The 14,807-nt window shown below is 46.6% G+C and overlaps 1 protein-coding gene and 1 long non-coding RNA gene across 3 annotated transcripts in view; one reads left to right on the plus strand and one right to left on the minus strand.

The window, feature by feature from the left end:
* The window catches only part of LOC149971325 (uncharacterized), a 381,039-nt gene that overhangs the window by 316,249 nt on the left and 49,983 nt on the right, over window positions 1-14,807 (minus strand). The window lies entirely within an intron of this gene.
* usp32 (ubiquitin specific peptidase 32) overlaps window positions 1-14,807 on the plus strand; it is a 106,663-nt gene that overhangs the window by 14,777 nt on the left and 77,079 nt on the right. For both annotated transcript variants that reach the window (XM_036965634.2, XM_036965635.2), the window contains exon 2: window positions 7,842-7,969. In XM_036965634.2, coding sequence (XP_036821529.2) covers window positions 7,842-7,969 — 128 coding nt within the window. The remainder of the gene's footprint in view (window positions 1-7,841; window positions 7,970-14,807) is intronic.

Below are 14,807 nucleotides of genomic sequence, written 5' to 3' on the forward strand. Positions count from 1 at the left end.
GTGGTTGGTTACTAGGTTACCCTCCTAGAGGAGAGAGATGGTTGGTAACTAGGTTACTACAGTTACCCTCCTAGGGGAGAGAGGTGGTTGGTAACTAGGTTACTACAGTTACCCTCCTAGGGGAGAGAGGTGGTTGGTTACTACAGTTACCCTCCTAGGGGAGAGAGGTGGTTGGTTACTACAGTTACCCTCCTATAGGGGAGAGAGGCGGTTGGTAACTAGGTTACTACAGTTACCCTCCTAGGGGAGAGAGGTGGTTAGTAACTAGGTTACCACAGCTACCCTCCTAGGGGAGAGAGGTGGTTGCTAACTAGGTTACCACAGTTACCCTCCTAGGGGAGAGAGAGGCGGTTGGTAACTAGGTTACTACAGTTACCCTCCTAGGGGAGAGAGGTGGTTGGTAACTAGGTTACTACAGTTACCCTCCTAGGGGAGAGAGGTGGTTGGTAACTAGGTTACCACAGCTACCCTCCTAGGGGAGAGAGGTGGTTGCTAACTAGGTTACCACAGTTACCCTCCTAGGGGAGAGAGAGGTGGTTGCTAACTAGGTTACCACAGCTACCCTCCTAGGGGAGAGAGGTGGTTGCTAACTAGGTTACCACAGTTACCCTCCTAGGGGAGAGAGAGGCGGTTGGTAACTAGGTTACTACAGTTACCCTCCTAGGGGAGAGAGGTGGTTGGTTACTACAGTTACCCTCCTAGGGGAGAGAGGTGGTTGGTTACTACAGTTACCCTCCTAGGGGAGAGAGGCGGTTGGTAACTAGGTTACTACAGTTACCCTCCTAGGGGAGAGAGATGGTTGGTAACTAGGTTACTACAGTTACCCTCCTAGGGGAGAGAGGTGGTTGGTTACTACAGTTGCCCTCCTAGGGGAGAGAGGTGGTTGGTTACTACAGTTACCCTCCTAGGGGAGAGAGGTGGTTGGTTACTACAGTTACCCTCCTAGGGGAGAGAGGCGGTTGGTAACTAGGTTACTACAGTTACCCTCCTAGGGGAGAGAGGTGGTTGGTAACTAGGTTACTACAGTTACCCTCCTAGGGGAGAGAGATGGTTGGTAACTAGGTTACTACAGTTACCCTCCTAGGGGAGAGAGGTGGTTGGTAACTAGGTTACTACAGTTACCCTCCTAGGGGAGAGAGATGGTTGGTTACTACAGTTACCCTCCTAGGGGAGAGAGGTAGTTGGTAACTAGGTTACTACAGTTAACCTCCTAGGGGAGAGAGGTGGTTGGTAACTAGGTTACTACAGTTACCCTCCTAGGGGAGAGAGGTGGTTGGTTACTACAGTTACCCTCCTAGGGGAGAGAGGTGGTTGGTAACTAGGTTACTACAGTTACCCTCCTAGGGGAGAGAGGTGGTTGGTAACTAGGTTACTACAGCTACCCTCCTAGGGGAGAGAGGTGGTTGGTTACTACAGTTACCCTCCTATGGGAGAGAGGTGGTTGGTAACTAGGTTACCCTCCTAGGGGAGAGAGGTGGTTGGTTACTACAGTTGCCCTCCTAGGGGAGAGAGGTGGTTGGTAACTAGGTTACTACAGTTACCCTCCTAGGGGAGAGAGGTGGTTGCTAACTAGGTTACTACAGTTACCCTCCTAGGGGAGAGAGATGGTTGGTAACTAGGTTACCACAGCTACCCTCCTAGGGGAGAGAGGTGGTTGGTAACTAGGTTATTACAGTTACCCTCCTAGGGGAGAGAGATGGTTGGTAACTAGGTTACTACACTTACCCTGCTAGGGGAGAGAGGCGGTTGCTAACTAGGTTACCACAGCTATCCAACATGAATATAATTGTTGCCAGGACGAAGGAAACAAAGGAATTCCATTGCTAAATAGATATTTTAATGAATTGATGGGAACTCCAGTCAATGTGCTTCGAAGGCCAATATTCTTCATAGGGTATTAAATCCTCAAGCAGCTGGTAAATTAGTCTCTTTTGTTTTACTCCCTCCCGTTAAAGACGTGTTGTCCTTTTGATAAGGGGCTTCGGCTAAGTGTACCACGACTGTTGATTATCCCCGTTTTCCAGTGTGCCAGCAGAGAGGGGATTCTTTCTCCACAACAGAGTAAAGACGGCCTCAAGATCGCTCCTTCTTGAGGACAAAGTAGCGAGGCTGATGTGCATCGCCCTGCTCCAAGGAGTTTTTGAGCTGGCCAATTAAGAAGCATATTATTGTGTTCGTTAGGACCGGTCCTTAGCAGTTCTGCTGTCGTCCTAGTCAAGCTCAACACGTTCAGCCCCCTGTGTCATGTATAGTATAACGATTTGGAATGGATTGATAAAGAGTTATGATGTGTGTCATGTGCAATTTGGTGCATTTCAATTGAGGGTTTTTCAGATGCACTTGGAAACGAAACATTGTTGCCAACTATTCACATAGGAGAGTTACAATGTTACACTCACCTGTCTACAGTAGGAAACAGAGCGGTCATCATTAAGTCACGCATATCACACATTAAACGAGTCATGACCCCATGACTAGTTCAAATTACAATAAACATTAAATGTATCACCATCATCCAGTAGAACTGTAAAAAAAAAAATAGTGAAATATTTTGAGCTTTGGAAACCAGTGTTTTCATTCAATTCATTGGCACAGGCCTTGTTTCACAGGAGCATTGTAAAAAAATGTATCTTTGTCTCAATGAACCAGCCTCGATGAATTTAGTTTTAATTTACTCATCGAATTTGATTGTCCAACCAGGAGTTTTATACTTTCTTCATTGTGTGTCCGCCTAGAGTGTCCTCTTCCCTCTGCTGTGGTGCTGAATCACTGCCGGAGTGGGGAGGACAGGCCTGGTCATGGCTAGAAGGGATCCATCTTTTGTCAAATTAACGTCAAAAGTTTTATATATTTTTTTAAAGCATTATAGCTAACCCTAACCTCCCCCTTTTCCTAACCTGCTACTTTAATTCTACTAACCGATCTAAAGTCAAATCTGACATAAATTTTTACTAAAGCTGTATCCCTTCTAGCCATGACTGTTTGATGGATGCCTTTTTTATTTTACCTTTTATTTAACCAAGTCAGTTAAGAACCAATTCTTATTTACAATGACGGCCTAGGAACAGTGGGTTAACTGGTCTAGGAAAAGTGGGTTAACTGGTCTAGGAACAGTGGGTTAACTGGTCTAGGAACAGTGGGTTAACTGGTCTAGGAACAGTGGGTTAACTGGTCTAGGAACAGTTAACTGCCTTGTTCAGGGGCAGAACGACGGATTTGTACCTTGTCAGCTCTGGGATTTGATCCAACCGCTAGGCTACCTGCCTCTAACCGCTAGGCTACCTGCCTCTAACCACTAGGCTACCTGCCTCCTCTAACCACTAGGCTACCTGCCTCCTCTAACCACTAGGCTACCTACCTCTAACCACTAGGCTACCTACCTCTAACCACTAGGCTACCTACAGTGCCTTGCGAAAGTATTCGGCCCCCTTGAACTTTGCGACCTTTTGCCACATTTCAGGCTTCAAACATAAAGATATAAAACTGTATTTTTTTGTGAAGAATCAACAACAAGTGGGACACAATCATGAAGTGGAACGACATTTATTGGATATTTCAAACTTTTTAACAAATCAAAAACTGAAAAATTGGGTGTTATTATTCAGCCCCTTTACTTTCAGTGCAGCAAACTCTCCAGAAGTTCAGTGAGGATCTCTGAATGATCCAATGTTGACCTAAATGACTAATGATGATAAATACAATCCACCTGTGTGTAATCAAGTCTCCGTATAAATGCACCTGCACTGTGATAGTCTCAGAGGTCCGTTAAAAGCGCAGAGAGCATCATGAAGAACAAGGAACACACCAGGCAGGTCCGAGATACTGTTGTGAAGAAGTTTAAAGCCGGATTTGGATACAAAAAGATTTCCCAAGCTTTAAACATCCCAAGGAGCACTGTGCAAGCGATAATATTGAAATGGAAGGAGTATCAGACCACTGCAAATCTACCAAGACCTGGCCGTCCCTCTAAACTTTCAGCTCATACAAGGAGAAGACTGATCAGAGATGCAGCCAAGAGGCCCATGATCACTCTGGATGAACTGCAGAGATCTACAGCTGAGGTGGGAGACTCTGTCCATAGGACAACAATCAGTCGTATATTGCACAAATCTGGCCTTTATGGAAGAGTGGCAAGATGAAAGCCATTTCTTAAAGATATCCATAAAAAGTGTTGTTTAAAGTTTGCCACAAGCCACCTGGGAGACACACCAAACATGTGGAAGAAGGTGCTCTGGTCAGATGAAACCAAAATTGAACTTTTTGGCAACAATGCAAAACGTTATGTTTGGCGTAAAAGCAACACAGCTGAACACACCATCCCCACTGTCAAACATGGTGGTGGCAGCATCATGGTTTGGGCCTGCTTTTCTTCAGCAGGGACAGGGAATATGGTTAAAATTGATGGGAAGATGGATGGAGCCAAATACAGGACCATTCTGGAAGAAAACCTGATGGAGTCTGCAAAAGACCTGAGACTGGGACAGAGATTTGTCTTCCAACAAGACAATGATCCAAAACCTAAAGCAAAATCTACAATGGAATGGTTCAAAAATAAACATATCCAGGTGTTAGAATGGCCAAGTCAAAGTCCAGACATGAATCCAATCGAGAATCTGTGGAAAGAACTGAAAACTGCTGTTCACAAATGCTCTCCATCCAACCTCACTGAGCTCGAGCTGTTTTGCAAGGAGGAATGGGAAAAAATTTCAGTCTCTCGATGTGCAAAACTGATAGAGACACACCCCAAGCGACTTACAGCTGTAATCGCAGCAAAAGGTGGCGCTACAAAGTATTAACTTAAGGGGGCTGAATAATTTTGCACGCCAATTTTTCAGTTTTTGATTTGTTAAAAAAGTTTGAAATATCCAATAAATGTCGTTCCACTTCATGATTGTGTCCCACTTGTTGTTGATTCTTCACAAAAAAATACAGTTTTATATCTTTATGTTTGAAGCCTGAAATGTGGCAAAAGGTTGCAAAGTTCAAGGGGGCCGAATACTTTCGCAAGGCACTGTACCTCTAACCGCTAGGCTACCTGCCTCTAACCGCTAGGCTACCTGCCTCTAACCGCTAGGCTACCTGCCTCCTCTAACCGCTAGGCTACCTGCCTCCTCTAACCGCTAGGCTACCTGCCTCCTCTAACCGCTAGGCTACCTGCCTCCTCTAACCGCTAGGCTACCTACCTCTAACCGCTAGGCTACCTGCCTCTAACCGCTAGGCTACCTGCCTCTAACCGCTAGGCTACCTGCCTCTAACCGCTAGGCTACCTGCCTCTAACCGCTAGGCTACCTGCCTCTAACCGCTAGGCTACCTGCCTCTAACCGCTAGGCTACCTGCCTCTAACCACTAGGCTACCTGCCTCCTCTAACCGCTAGGCTACCTACCCCCGCCCCCCGGCTGGATACCTTCTAGCCATGACCGGCTGGCCCTGGTGTTTTGTAGACAGCCATCTTGTGTTATTTATTAGGCCTAATTAAAATGTTTATGCCTAGGCTAAATTACATTTAGAGAGGCCTAGATTTGTATTTGAAAACAGCTGTTTTTTGTTATTCATTAATTAAAATGTTCATATAAATAGCCTTTGGGACAGGTCGTTGGCTAATTATATTATACAAATATTATTTGTGTTTTATTACTGTGCAGGCGACTTGTTCTAGATAAAAATAAAAATACATTCTTTTAAATTTATATTAATTTATGATTTATAGCAGGGATGAAGATAAAACTGACAATGTTTTGCTTTTCAATAAAAACCTGTCACGATGGTATAAGAACATCGTTGTACTTTATTTTATGACAACATTACAGGCTAATTTTGATTTACAGTAATGTACATGTGATTTGGAGCACCGTGGGTGCTAGCCATAATGCTTTATGGTCCCAAGTTGGGATGTTATGTACATTTTCTCAAATATCCGGTAAATTAATCATCTTGCCGGTCACGTTGTCCCAACGGAAACCTTGGCGTTTGCGTGTGAGAGTGAGAGCACTGAGTGCCCCTGCAGTCATAACTCCACTGTCGTAACAACCTAGCAGGCATCAGTGGAGAGGTATTGATGAACTTTCTGTCAGACCTGCAGTGTCAGTGTTGCTGCTGGCTGCTCTGGGCTCAGCAGTTCCTGGACTGCACAGCTGGCTGCTCTGGGCTCAGCAGTTCCTGGACTGCACAGCTGGCTGCTCTGGGCTCAGCAGTTCCTGGACTGCACAGCTGGCTGCTCTGGGCTCAGCAGTTCCTGGACTGCACAGCCGGCTGCTCTGGGCTCAGCAGTTCCTGGACTGCACAGCCGGCTGCTCTGGGCTCAGCAGTTCCTGGACTGCACAGCCGGCTGCTCTGGGCTCAGCAGTTCCTGGACTGCACAGCCGGCTGCTCTGGGCTCAGCAGACCTGAACTGCACAGCCGGCTGCTCTGGGCTCAGCAGTTCCTGAACTGCACCGCCGGCTGCTCTGGGCTCAGCAGTTCCTGAACTGCACAGCCGGCTGCTCTGGGCTCAGCAGTTCCTGGACTGCACATCCGGCTGCTCTGGGCTCAGCAGTTCCTGGACTGCACAGCCGGCTGCTCTGGGCTCAGCAGTTCCTGGACTGCACATCCGGCTGCTCTGGGCTCAGCAGTTCCTGGACTGCACAGCCGGCTGCTCTGGGCTCAGCAGTTCCTGGACTGCACAGCTGGCTGCTCTGGGCTCAGCAGTTCCTGGACTGTACTGCTGGCTGCTCTGGGCTCAGCAGTTCCTGGACTGTACTGCTGGCTGCTCTGGGCTCAGCAGTTCCTGGACTGCACTGCTGGCTGCTCTGGGCTCAGCAGTTGCCTCTAGACAGAAGCTGCGTCCCAAATGGCACCCTATTCCCTAGGACTTTGGTCAACAGTCGTGCACTAGGGAATGGGGAACCATTTGGGATGCTGCCCATGACACCAATAAGAACAACTTACTCTCCCCAAATTCCCCTTTAGGTTTAGGACACCTTTGTCTGTAGCCTGATGTTAATTGGTTTAGGACACCTTTGTCTGTAGCCTGTTGTTAATTGGTTTAGGACACCTTTGTCTGTAGCCTGTTGTTAATTGGTTTAGGACACCTTTGTCTGTAGCCTGTTGTTAATTGGTTTAGGACACCTTTGTCTTTAGCCTGATGTTAATTGGTTTAGGACACCTTTGTCTTTAGCCTGATGTTAATTGGTTTAGGACACCTTTGTCTTTAGCCTGATGTTATTTGACCCTTCATTTTTCTCTTCCTCTGTCCCCCGCTCTCTCCTTCCCTCTCCCCCGCTCTCTCTCTCTCCTTCCCTCTCCCCTGCTCTCTCTCTCCTTCCCCCTCCCCTGCTCTCTCTCTCCTTCCCCCTCCCCCGCTCTCTCTCTCTCTCCTTCCCTCTCCCCCGCTCTCTCTCTCTCTCCTTCCCTCTCCCCCGCTCTCTCTCTCTCTCCTTCCCTCTCCCCCGCTCTCTCTCTCTCTCCTTCCCTCTCCCCCGCTCTCTCTCCCTCTCTTTCCCTCTCCCCTGCTCTCTCTCTCTTTCCCTCTCCACCCGCTCTCTCTCTCTCTCTCTCTCTCCCTCTCCCCCGCTCTCTCTCTCTCTCTCTCTCTCTCTCTCTCTCTTTCCCTCTCCCCCGCTCTCTCTTTCCCGCTCTCTCTCTCTCTCTCTTTCCCTCTCCCCCGCTCTCTCTCTCTCTCTTTCCCTCTCCCCCGCTCTCTCTCTCTTTCCCTCTCCCCCGCTCTCTCTCTCTCTCTCTCTCTTTCCCTCTCTCTCTCTTTCTCTTTCCCTCTCCCCCGCTCTTTCCCTCTCTCTCTTTCCCTCTCTCTCTCTCTCTTTCCCTCTCCCCCGCTCTCTCTCTCTCTCTTTCCCTCTCTCTGTAGTAACTGATGTGGAGTTGAAGCGGCTGAAGGATGCCTTTAAGAGGACCAGTGGCCTGTCCTACTACATGGCCCAACAGTGCTTCTACAGAGAAGTACTGGGAGACGGAGTCCCTCCAAAGGTTGCAGAGGTAAGACCCAGAACATACAGACACACCTTAACCATATCTACATGTACATACTACCTCAATCAGCCTGACTAACCGGTGCCTGTATATAGCCTCTCTACTGTATATAGCCTCTCTACTGTATATAGCCTCTCTACTGTATATAGCCTTTCTACTGTATGGAGCCCCTCTACTGTATGGAGCCCCTCTACTGTATGGAGCCCCTCTACTGTATATAACCTCTCTACTGTATATAGCCTCTCTACTGTATATAACCTCTCTACTGTATATAGCCTCTCTACTGTATATAGCCTCTCTACTGTATATAACCTCTCTACTGTATAGAGCCTCGCTGCTGTTTTTTTCACTGTGTTTTTACTGTTGTTTTATTTCTTTACTTACCTATTGTTCACCTAATACCTTTTTTGCACTGTTGGTTAGAGCCTGTGACAAAAACTTTGATTTTATTAGAGGGGAATGGTGGAAACCAGAAGTGCTGTCTGGAATTTGAGTCCCTCTGCAATAAGGGTTACTAAACCAGGAGTCTGGGGTTGTGTTCCAAATGGAACCCTATAAATGGAACCCTATTCTCTATAAATGGAACCCTGTAAATAGGCACCCTATTCTCCACAAATAGGCACCCTATTCTCTATAAATATGTACCCTATTACCTATAAATGGCACCCTCTTCCCTATAAATGGCACCCTATTCCCTATAAATGGCACCCTATTCCCTATATAGTGCACTACTTTTGACCAGTCGTTCACTATATAGGGAATAGGGTGCCATTTGGGATACAACCCATTGTAGCCGTGTTCGGGCGACCTCAGTGACTTGTGATATAAGGTTGTTTTTAGACTACTCCAGTTCATACTGTAGCCAACTGGTTCTATGCTTCTCTCCTGTTGGCTGTTCAATATTTCTAGTTCCACTTTCCAGTCAGAGGCTCTCTCTTCCTGCTCTGGTTTCTGTCCAGTTAGGCTGAAGGAAGAACTACAACATACTGTCAAATGCCTATTCCCAATTACACACACACACGCAAACACGCTCGAAAGCGTGTGTGTGTGTGTGTGTGTGTGTCAGTGACTGGGCCATTAAGGCTGACTGACGCAGGACTATTCTGCGGTGGACATTGTTTGAGGAAGTGAAATAAAATGCCTGGCCCTGTGTTCACAATAGTAACCCAACCCTTAGGGCTTGGTGTGTGTCATTTCCATTGAAACAGTCTTGGTCGATATTCAATCAAAGACCTTTTTAGATCTGCAAAAATACTTGTTTTGCTCAACATACTCAGCAACAAGAAAGCAAAGTTAAAAGTGCGATATGCAGATATCGCTCCGCCATTTCCTGGTTACAAAAAATGTGAATAGTGCTCCTAATTTGTTTGTGTCAAAACAAGCAATGTCTAGTCTAGGTAATCATTGTACCATATAAACTACTGTGAATTTGTTTTTAGTTAAAAAAAAAAAAAAAAAAAAGTTTTGCAGCTTTAAAAGTCTCTAAAAATAAAACATGTTAATTCCAATAAGCTCTCCAGATGTCCCAGGAAACCTGGGTATTGACTTGGATTGAAAACAGCTGGCCCAGGAAACCTGGGTATTGACTTGGATTGAAAACAGCTAGCCCAGGAAACCTGGGTATTGACTTGGATTGAAAAGGGCACTTGGTCTCTCCTGCTTGATTGTTAATCAATATTCTAGCAGAAGGTTGTGCTGGCAGCCTTACTACAGGAGGATATGAAAACGTCTTCCCAGCAGAGTCTACAGATAGGCACAGTGTGCATCCTAAAGGGCAGAATATCCCCCTTTTTTTTATTTTTATAGTGTACTACTTTTGACCAAGACCCATAGGGAATAGGGTGCCGTTTGGGACATCGCTACAGTGTTCAAACAGGCAGGAAGGCAGACATTTTATTCCAGCGAGATAGCAGCAAGTCCGATTCAGTCTGAGATTTAAAGTGCCTTAGCTGTACGATGATACTAGACAGAGAGGTTCAGTGGAGGAGATGCTATTATACTGAGTGGTGCTAGTTTTTTTTTATTTTTAGATGTTTTCTTCCCACAACAACGTGTGATTTCAGAGAAAGTGTGGGGACATTTTATACCTAGCTGCTCCAAAAGGCTGTGTGGGCGTGCTGTATGTTGAATGTTTAACTAAGGGAGTGTAGTGGTTGTGTTTTTGGGTCCATCAGGGAGCAGACTCCGGCCAGGGCTGTTCATCTTGTGGCATTAGGAAACCCTCCAGCTGTATCCATCCACTAGGTCTGACAGCAGGGCCCGGCTAGGGGCCACTCCGTCACTGTGATTTAGTGGGACCACAGGGCCCGGCTAGGGGCCACTCCGTCACTGTGATTTAGTGGGACCACAGGGCCCGGCTAGGGGCCACTCCGTCACTGTGATTTAGTGGGACCACAGGGCCCGGCTAGGGGCCACTCCGTCACTGTGATTTAGTGGGACCATAGGGTGTGGCTAGGGGCCACTCCGTCACTGTGATTTAGTGGGACCACAGGGCGTGGCTAGGGGCCACTCCGTCACTGTGATTTAGTGGGACCACAGGGCGTGGCTAGGGGCCACTCCTTCACTGTGATTAGTGGGACCACAGGGCGTGGCTAGGGGCCACTCCTTCACTGTGATTAGTGGGACCACAGGGCGTGGCTAGGGGACCACTCCTTCACTGTGATTAGTGGGACCACAGGGCGTGGCTAGGGGCCACTCCGTCACTGTGATTAGTGGGACCACAGGGCGTGGCTAAGGGCCACTCTGTCACTGTGATTAACACACAGGGAGGGAGTCAGGCCACATATTACCGTACACCATCATCATCATCATCATCATTATCAGGATCTTGTCATACATCGTTGTTAATGTTTGGCATCTTTTCTCTGGTAATCCAAATGTTGTGAATCCATTCATTATTCATACGCTCTGATGAAGGAAGCCTATATAGCATAGTAAATGAGTTGTGAATCGATTAATTATTATTTTTTTCACCTTTTATTTAACCAGGTAAGCTAGTTGAGAACAAGTTCTCATTTGAGAGGGAGAGATTCTTACAGGACACCGGATAAGACAGGAGAAATACTCCAGATATAACAGACTGTCCCTAGCCCCCCGACACATAAACTACTGCAGCATAAATACTGGAGGCTGAGATAGGAGGTGTCGGGCCTTTAAACAGCTTGGAAAATTCAAGAAAATTATGTCATGGCTTTCGAAGTTTCTGATAGGCTAATTTACATAATTTGAGTTAATTGGCGGTGTACCTGTGGATGTATTTCAAGGCCTATACCTTCAAACTCAGTGTCTCTTTGCTTGACACCATGGGAAAATCAAAAGAAATAAGCCAAGACCCCAGAAAATTGTAGACCTCCGCAAGTCTGGTTCATCCTCGTAAAACTGACCATCCTACCGATCTTCGACTTCCGCGATGTCATCTACAAAATAGCCTCCAACGCTCTACTCAACAAATTGGATGTAGTCTATCACAGTGCCATCCGTTTTGTCAACAAAGCCCCATGCACTACCCACCACTGCGACCTGTACGCTCTCGTTGGCTGGTCATCGCTTCATATTCGTCGCCAAACCCACTGGCTCCAGGTCATCTACAAGTCTCCGCTAGGTAAAGCCCCGCCTTATCTCAGCTCACTGGTCACCACCCACCCGTAGCACGCGCTTCAGCAGGTATATCTCTCTAGTCACCCCCAAAGCCAATTCCTACTTTGGCCTCCTTTCCTTCCAGTTCTCTGCTGCCAATGACTGGAACAAACTACAAAAATCACTGAAGCTGGAGACTCTTACCTCCCTCACTAGCTTTAAGAACCAGCTGTCAGAGCAGCTCACAGATCACTGCACCTGTACATAGCTCATCTGTAAATAACTCATCCAATCTACCTCATCCCCATACTGTATTTATTTATCTTGCTCCTTTGCACCCCAGTATCTCTACTTGCACATTCATCTTCTGCACATCCTACCATTCCAATGTTTAATTGGTATATTGTAATTACTTTGCCACCATGGCCTATTCTTTGCCTTACCTCTCTTATCCTACCTCATTTGCACTCACTGTATATAGACTTTTCTCCTGTATTATTGACTGTATGTTTGTTTATTCCATATGTAACTCTGTGTTGTTGAATGTGTTGAACTGCTTTGCTTTTATCTTGGCCAGGTCGCAGTTGTAAATGAGAACTTGTTCTCACCTGGCCTACCTGGCTAAATAAAGGTGTTCTCAACTAGCCTACCTGGCTAAATAAAGGTGTTCTCACCTGGCCTACCTGGCTAAATAAAGGTGTTCTCACCTGGCCTACCTGGCTAAATAAAGGTGTTCTCACCTGGCCTACCTGGCTAAATAAAGGTGTTCTCAACTAGCCTACCTGGCTAAATAAAGGTGTTCTCACCTGGCCTACCTGGCTAAATAAAGGTGTTCTCACCTGGCCTACCTGGCTAAATAAAGGTGTTCTCACCTGGCCTACCTGGCTAAATAAAGGTGTTCTCACCTGGCCTACCTGGCTAAATAAAGGTGTTCTCACCTGGCCTACCTGGCTAAATAAAGGTGTTCTCACCTGGCCTACCTGGCTAAATAAAGGTGTTCTCACCTGGCCTACCTGGCTAAATAAAGGTGTTCTCACCTGGCCTACCTGGCTAAATAAAGGTGTTCTCACCTGGCCTACCTGGCTAAATAAAGGTGTTCTCACCTGGCCTACCTGGCTAAATAAAGGTGTTCTCACCTGGCCTACCTGGCTAAATAAAGGTGTTCTCACCTGGCCTACCTGGCTAAATAAAGGTGTTCTCACCTGGCCTACCTGGCTAAATAAAGGTGTTCTCACCTGGCCTACCTGGCTAAATAAAGGTGTTCTCACCTGGCCTACCTGGTTAAATAAAGGTGTTCTCACCTGGCCTACCTGGTTAAATAAAGGTGAAATAAAAAAAATAATTGGATGCTGGAGGAAACAGGTACAAAAGTATCTATATCCACAGTAAAACAAGTCCTATATCGACATAACCTGAAAGGCCGCTCAGCAAGGAAGAAGCCACTGCTCCAAAACCGCCATAAAAAAGCCAGACTACGGTTTGCAAATGCACATGGGGACAAAGATTGTGCTTTTTGGAGAAATGTCCTCTGGTCTGATGAAACAAAAATAGAACTGTTTGGCCATAATGACCATTGTTATGTTTGGAGGATAAAGGGAGAGGCTTGCATCCCAACCGTGAAGCAAGGGGGTGGCGGCATCATGTTGTGGGGGTGCTTTGCTGCAGGAGGGACTGGTGCACTTCACAAAATAATTTTCCTACTTCATGATGCAATCTATGTGGAAATATTGAAGCAACATCACAAGACATTAGTCAGGAAGTTAAAGCTTGGTCGCAAATGGGTCTTCCAAATGGACAATGACCCCAAGCATGCTTCCAAAGTTGTGGCAAAATGGCTTTAGGACAACAAAGTCAAGGTATTGGAGTGGCCATCACAAAGCCCTGACCTCAATCGAAAGTTTGTGGGCAGAACTGAAAAAGCATGTGTGAGCAAGGAGGCCTACAAACCTGACTCAGTTACACCAGCTCTGTCAGGAGGAATGGGCCAAAATTCACCCCTTATTGTGGGAAGCTTGTGGAAGGCTACCTGAAATGTTTGACCCAAGTTAAACCATTTAAAGGCAATGCTACCAAATACTAATTGAGTGCATGTAAACTTCTGACCACTGGGAATGTGATGAAAGAAATAAAAGCTGAAATAAATAATTCTCTACTATTATTCTGACATTTCACATTCTTAACATAAAGCTGTGATCCTAACTGACCTAAGACAGGGAATTTTTACTTGGATTAAACGTCAGGAATTGTGAAAAACTGAGTTGAAATGTATTTGGCTAAGGTGTATGTAAACTTCTGTCTCAACTGTACCTGCTGGAGCGCGTGCTACGGGTAGGTGCTGCTATGGTGACCGGTGAGCTGAGATAAGGCGGAGCTTTACCTAGCAAAGACTTATAGATGACCTGGAGCCAGTGGGTTTGGCGACGAATATGAAGCGAGGGCCAGCCAACGAGAGCATACAGGTCGCAATGGTGGGTAGTATATGGGGCTTTGGTGACAAAACGGATGGCACTGTGATAGACTGAATCCAGTTTGCTGAGTAGAGTGTTGGAGGCTAATTTGTAAATTACATCGCCGAAGTCCAGGATCGGCAGGACAGTCCGTTTTACGAGGGTATGTTTGGCAGCGTGAGTGAAGGAGGCATTGTTGCGAAATAGGGTTTATTTTTGGATTGGCGATGCTTAATATGAGTCTGGAAGGGGAGTTTACAGTCTAGCCAGACACCTAGGTATTTATAGTTGTCCACATATTTTAAGTCAGAACCGTCCCGAGTAGTGATGCTTGGCGGGCTGGTGCGGGCAGCGATCGGTTGAAGAGCACACATTTAGTTTTACCAGCGTTTTAAGAGCAGTCGGAGGCCATGGAAGGAGAGTTGTAATGGCATTGAAGCTCGTCTGGAGGTTTGTTAACACAGTGTCCAAAGAAGGGCCAGAGGTATACAGAATGGGGCTGTCTGTATAGAGGTTGATCAAAGAATCACCCGCAGCGAGAGCGACATCACTGATATATACAGAGAAAAGAGTCAGCCCGAGAATTGAACCCTGTGGCACCCCCATAGAAGACTGCCAGACGTCCGGACAACAGGTCCCCTGATTTGACACACTTGAACTCTATCGGGGAAGTAGTTGGTGAACCAGGCGAGGCAGTCATTAGAGAAACCAAGGCTGTTGAGTCTGCGGAATATGTATTTAATACGCTCTGATGAAGGAAGCCAATACAGCATGGTAAATGAGTTGTGAGTCCATGCAGGCAATGTGTTGACCACACTTCT

Source organism: Oncorhynchus mykiss, chromosome 27, assembly GCF_057628025.1.
Source record: "Oncorhynchus mykiss isolate SJ-2025 chromosome 27, ASM5762802v1, whole genome shotgun sequence".
NCBI classification, from domain to species: Eukaryota; Metazoa; Chordata; class Actinopteri; order Salmoniformes; family Salmonidae; genus Oncorhynchus; species Oncorhynchus mykiss.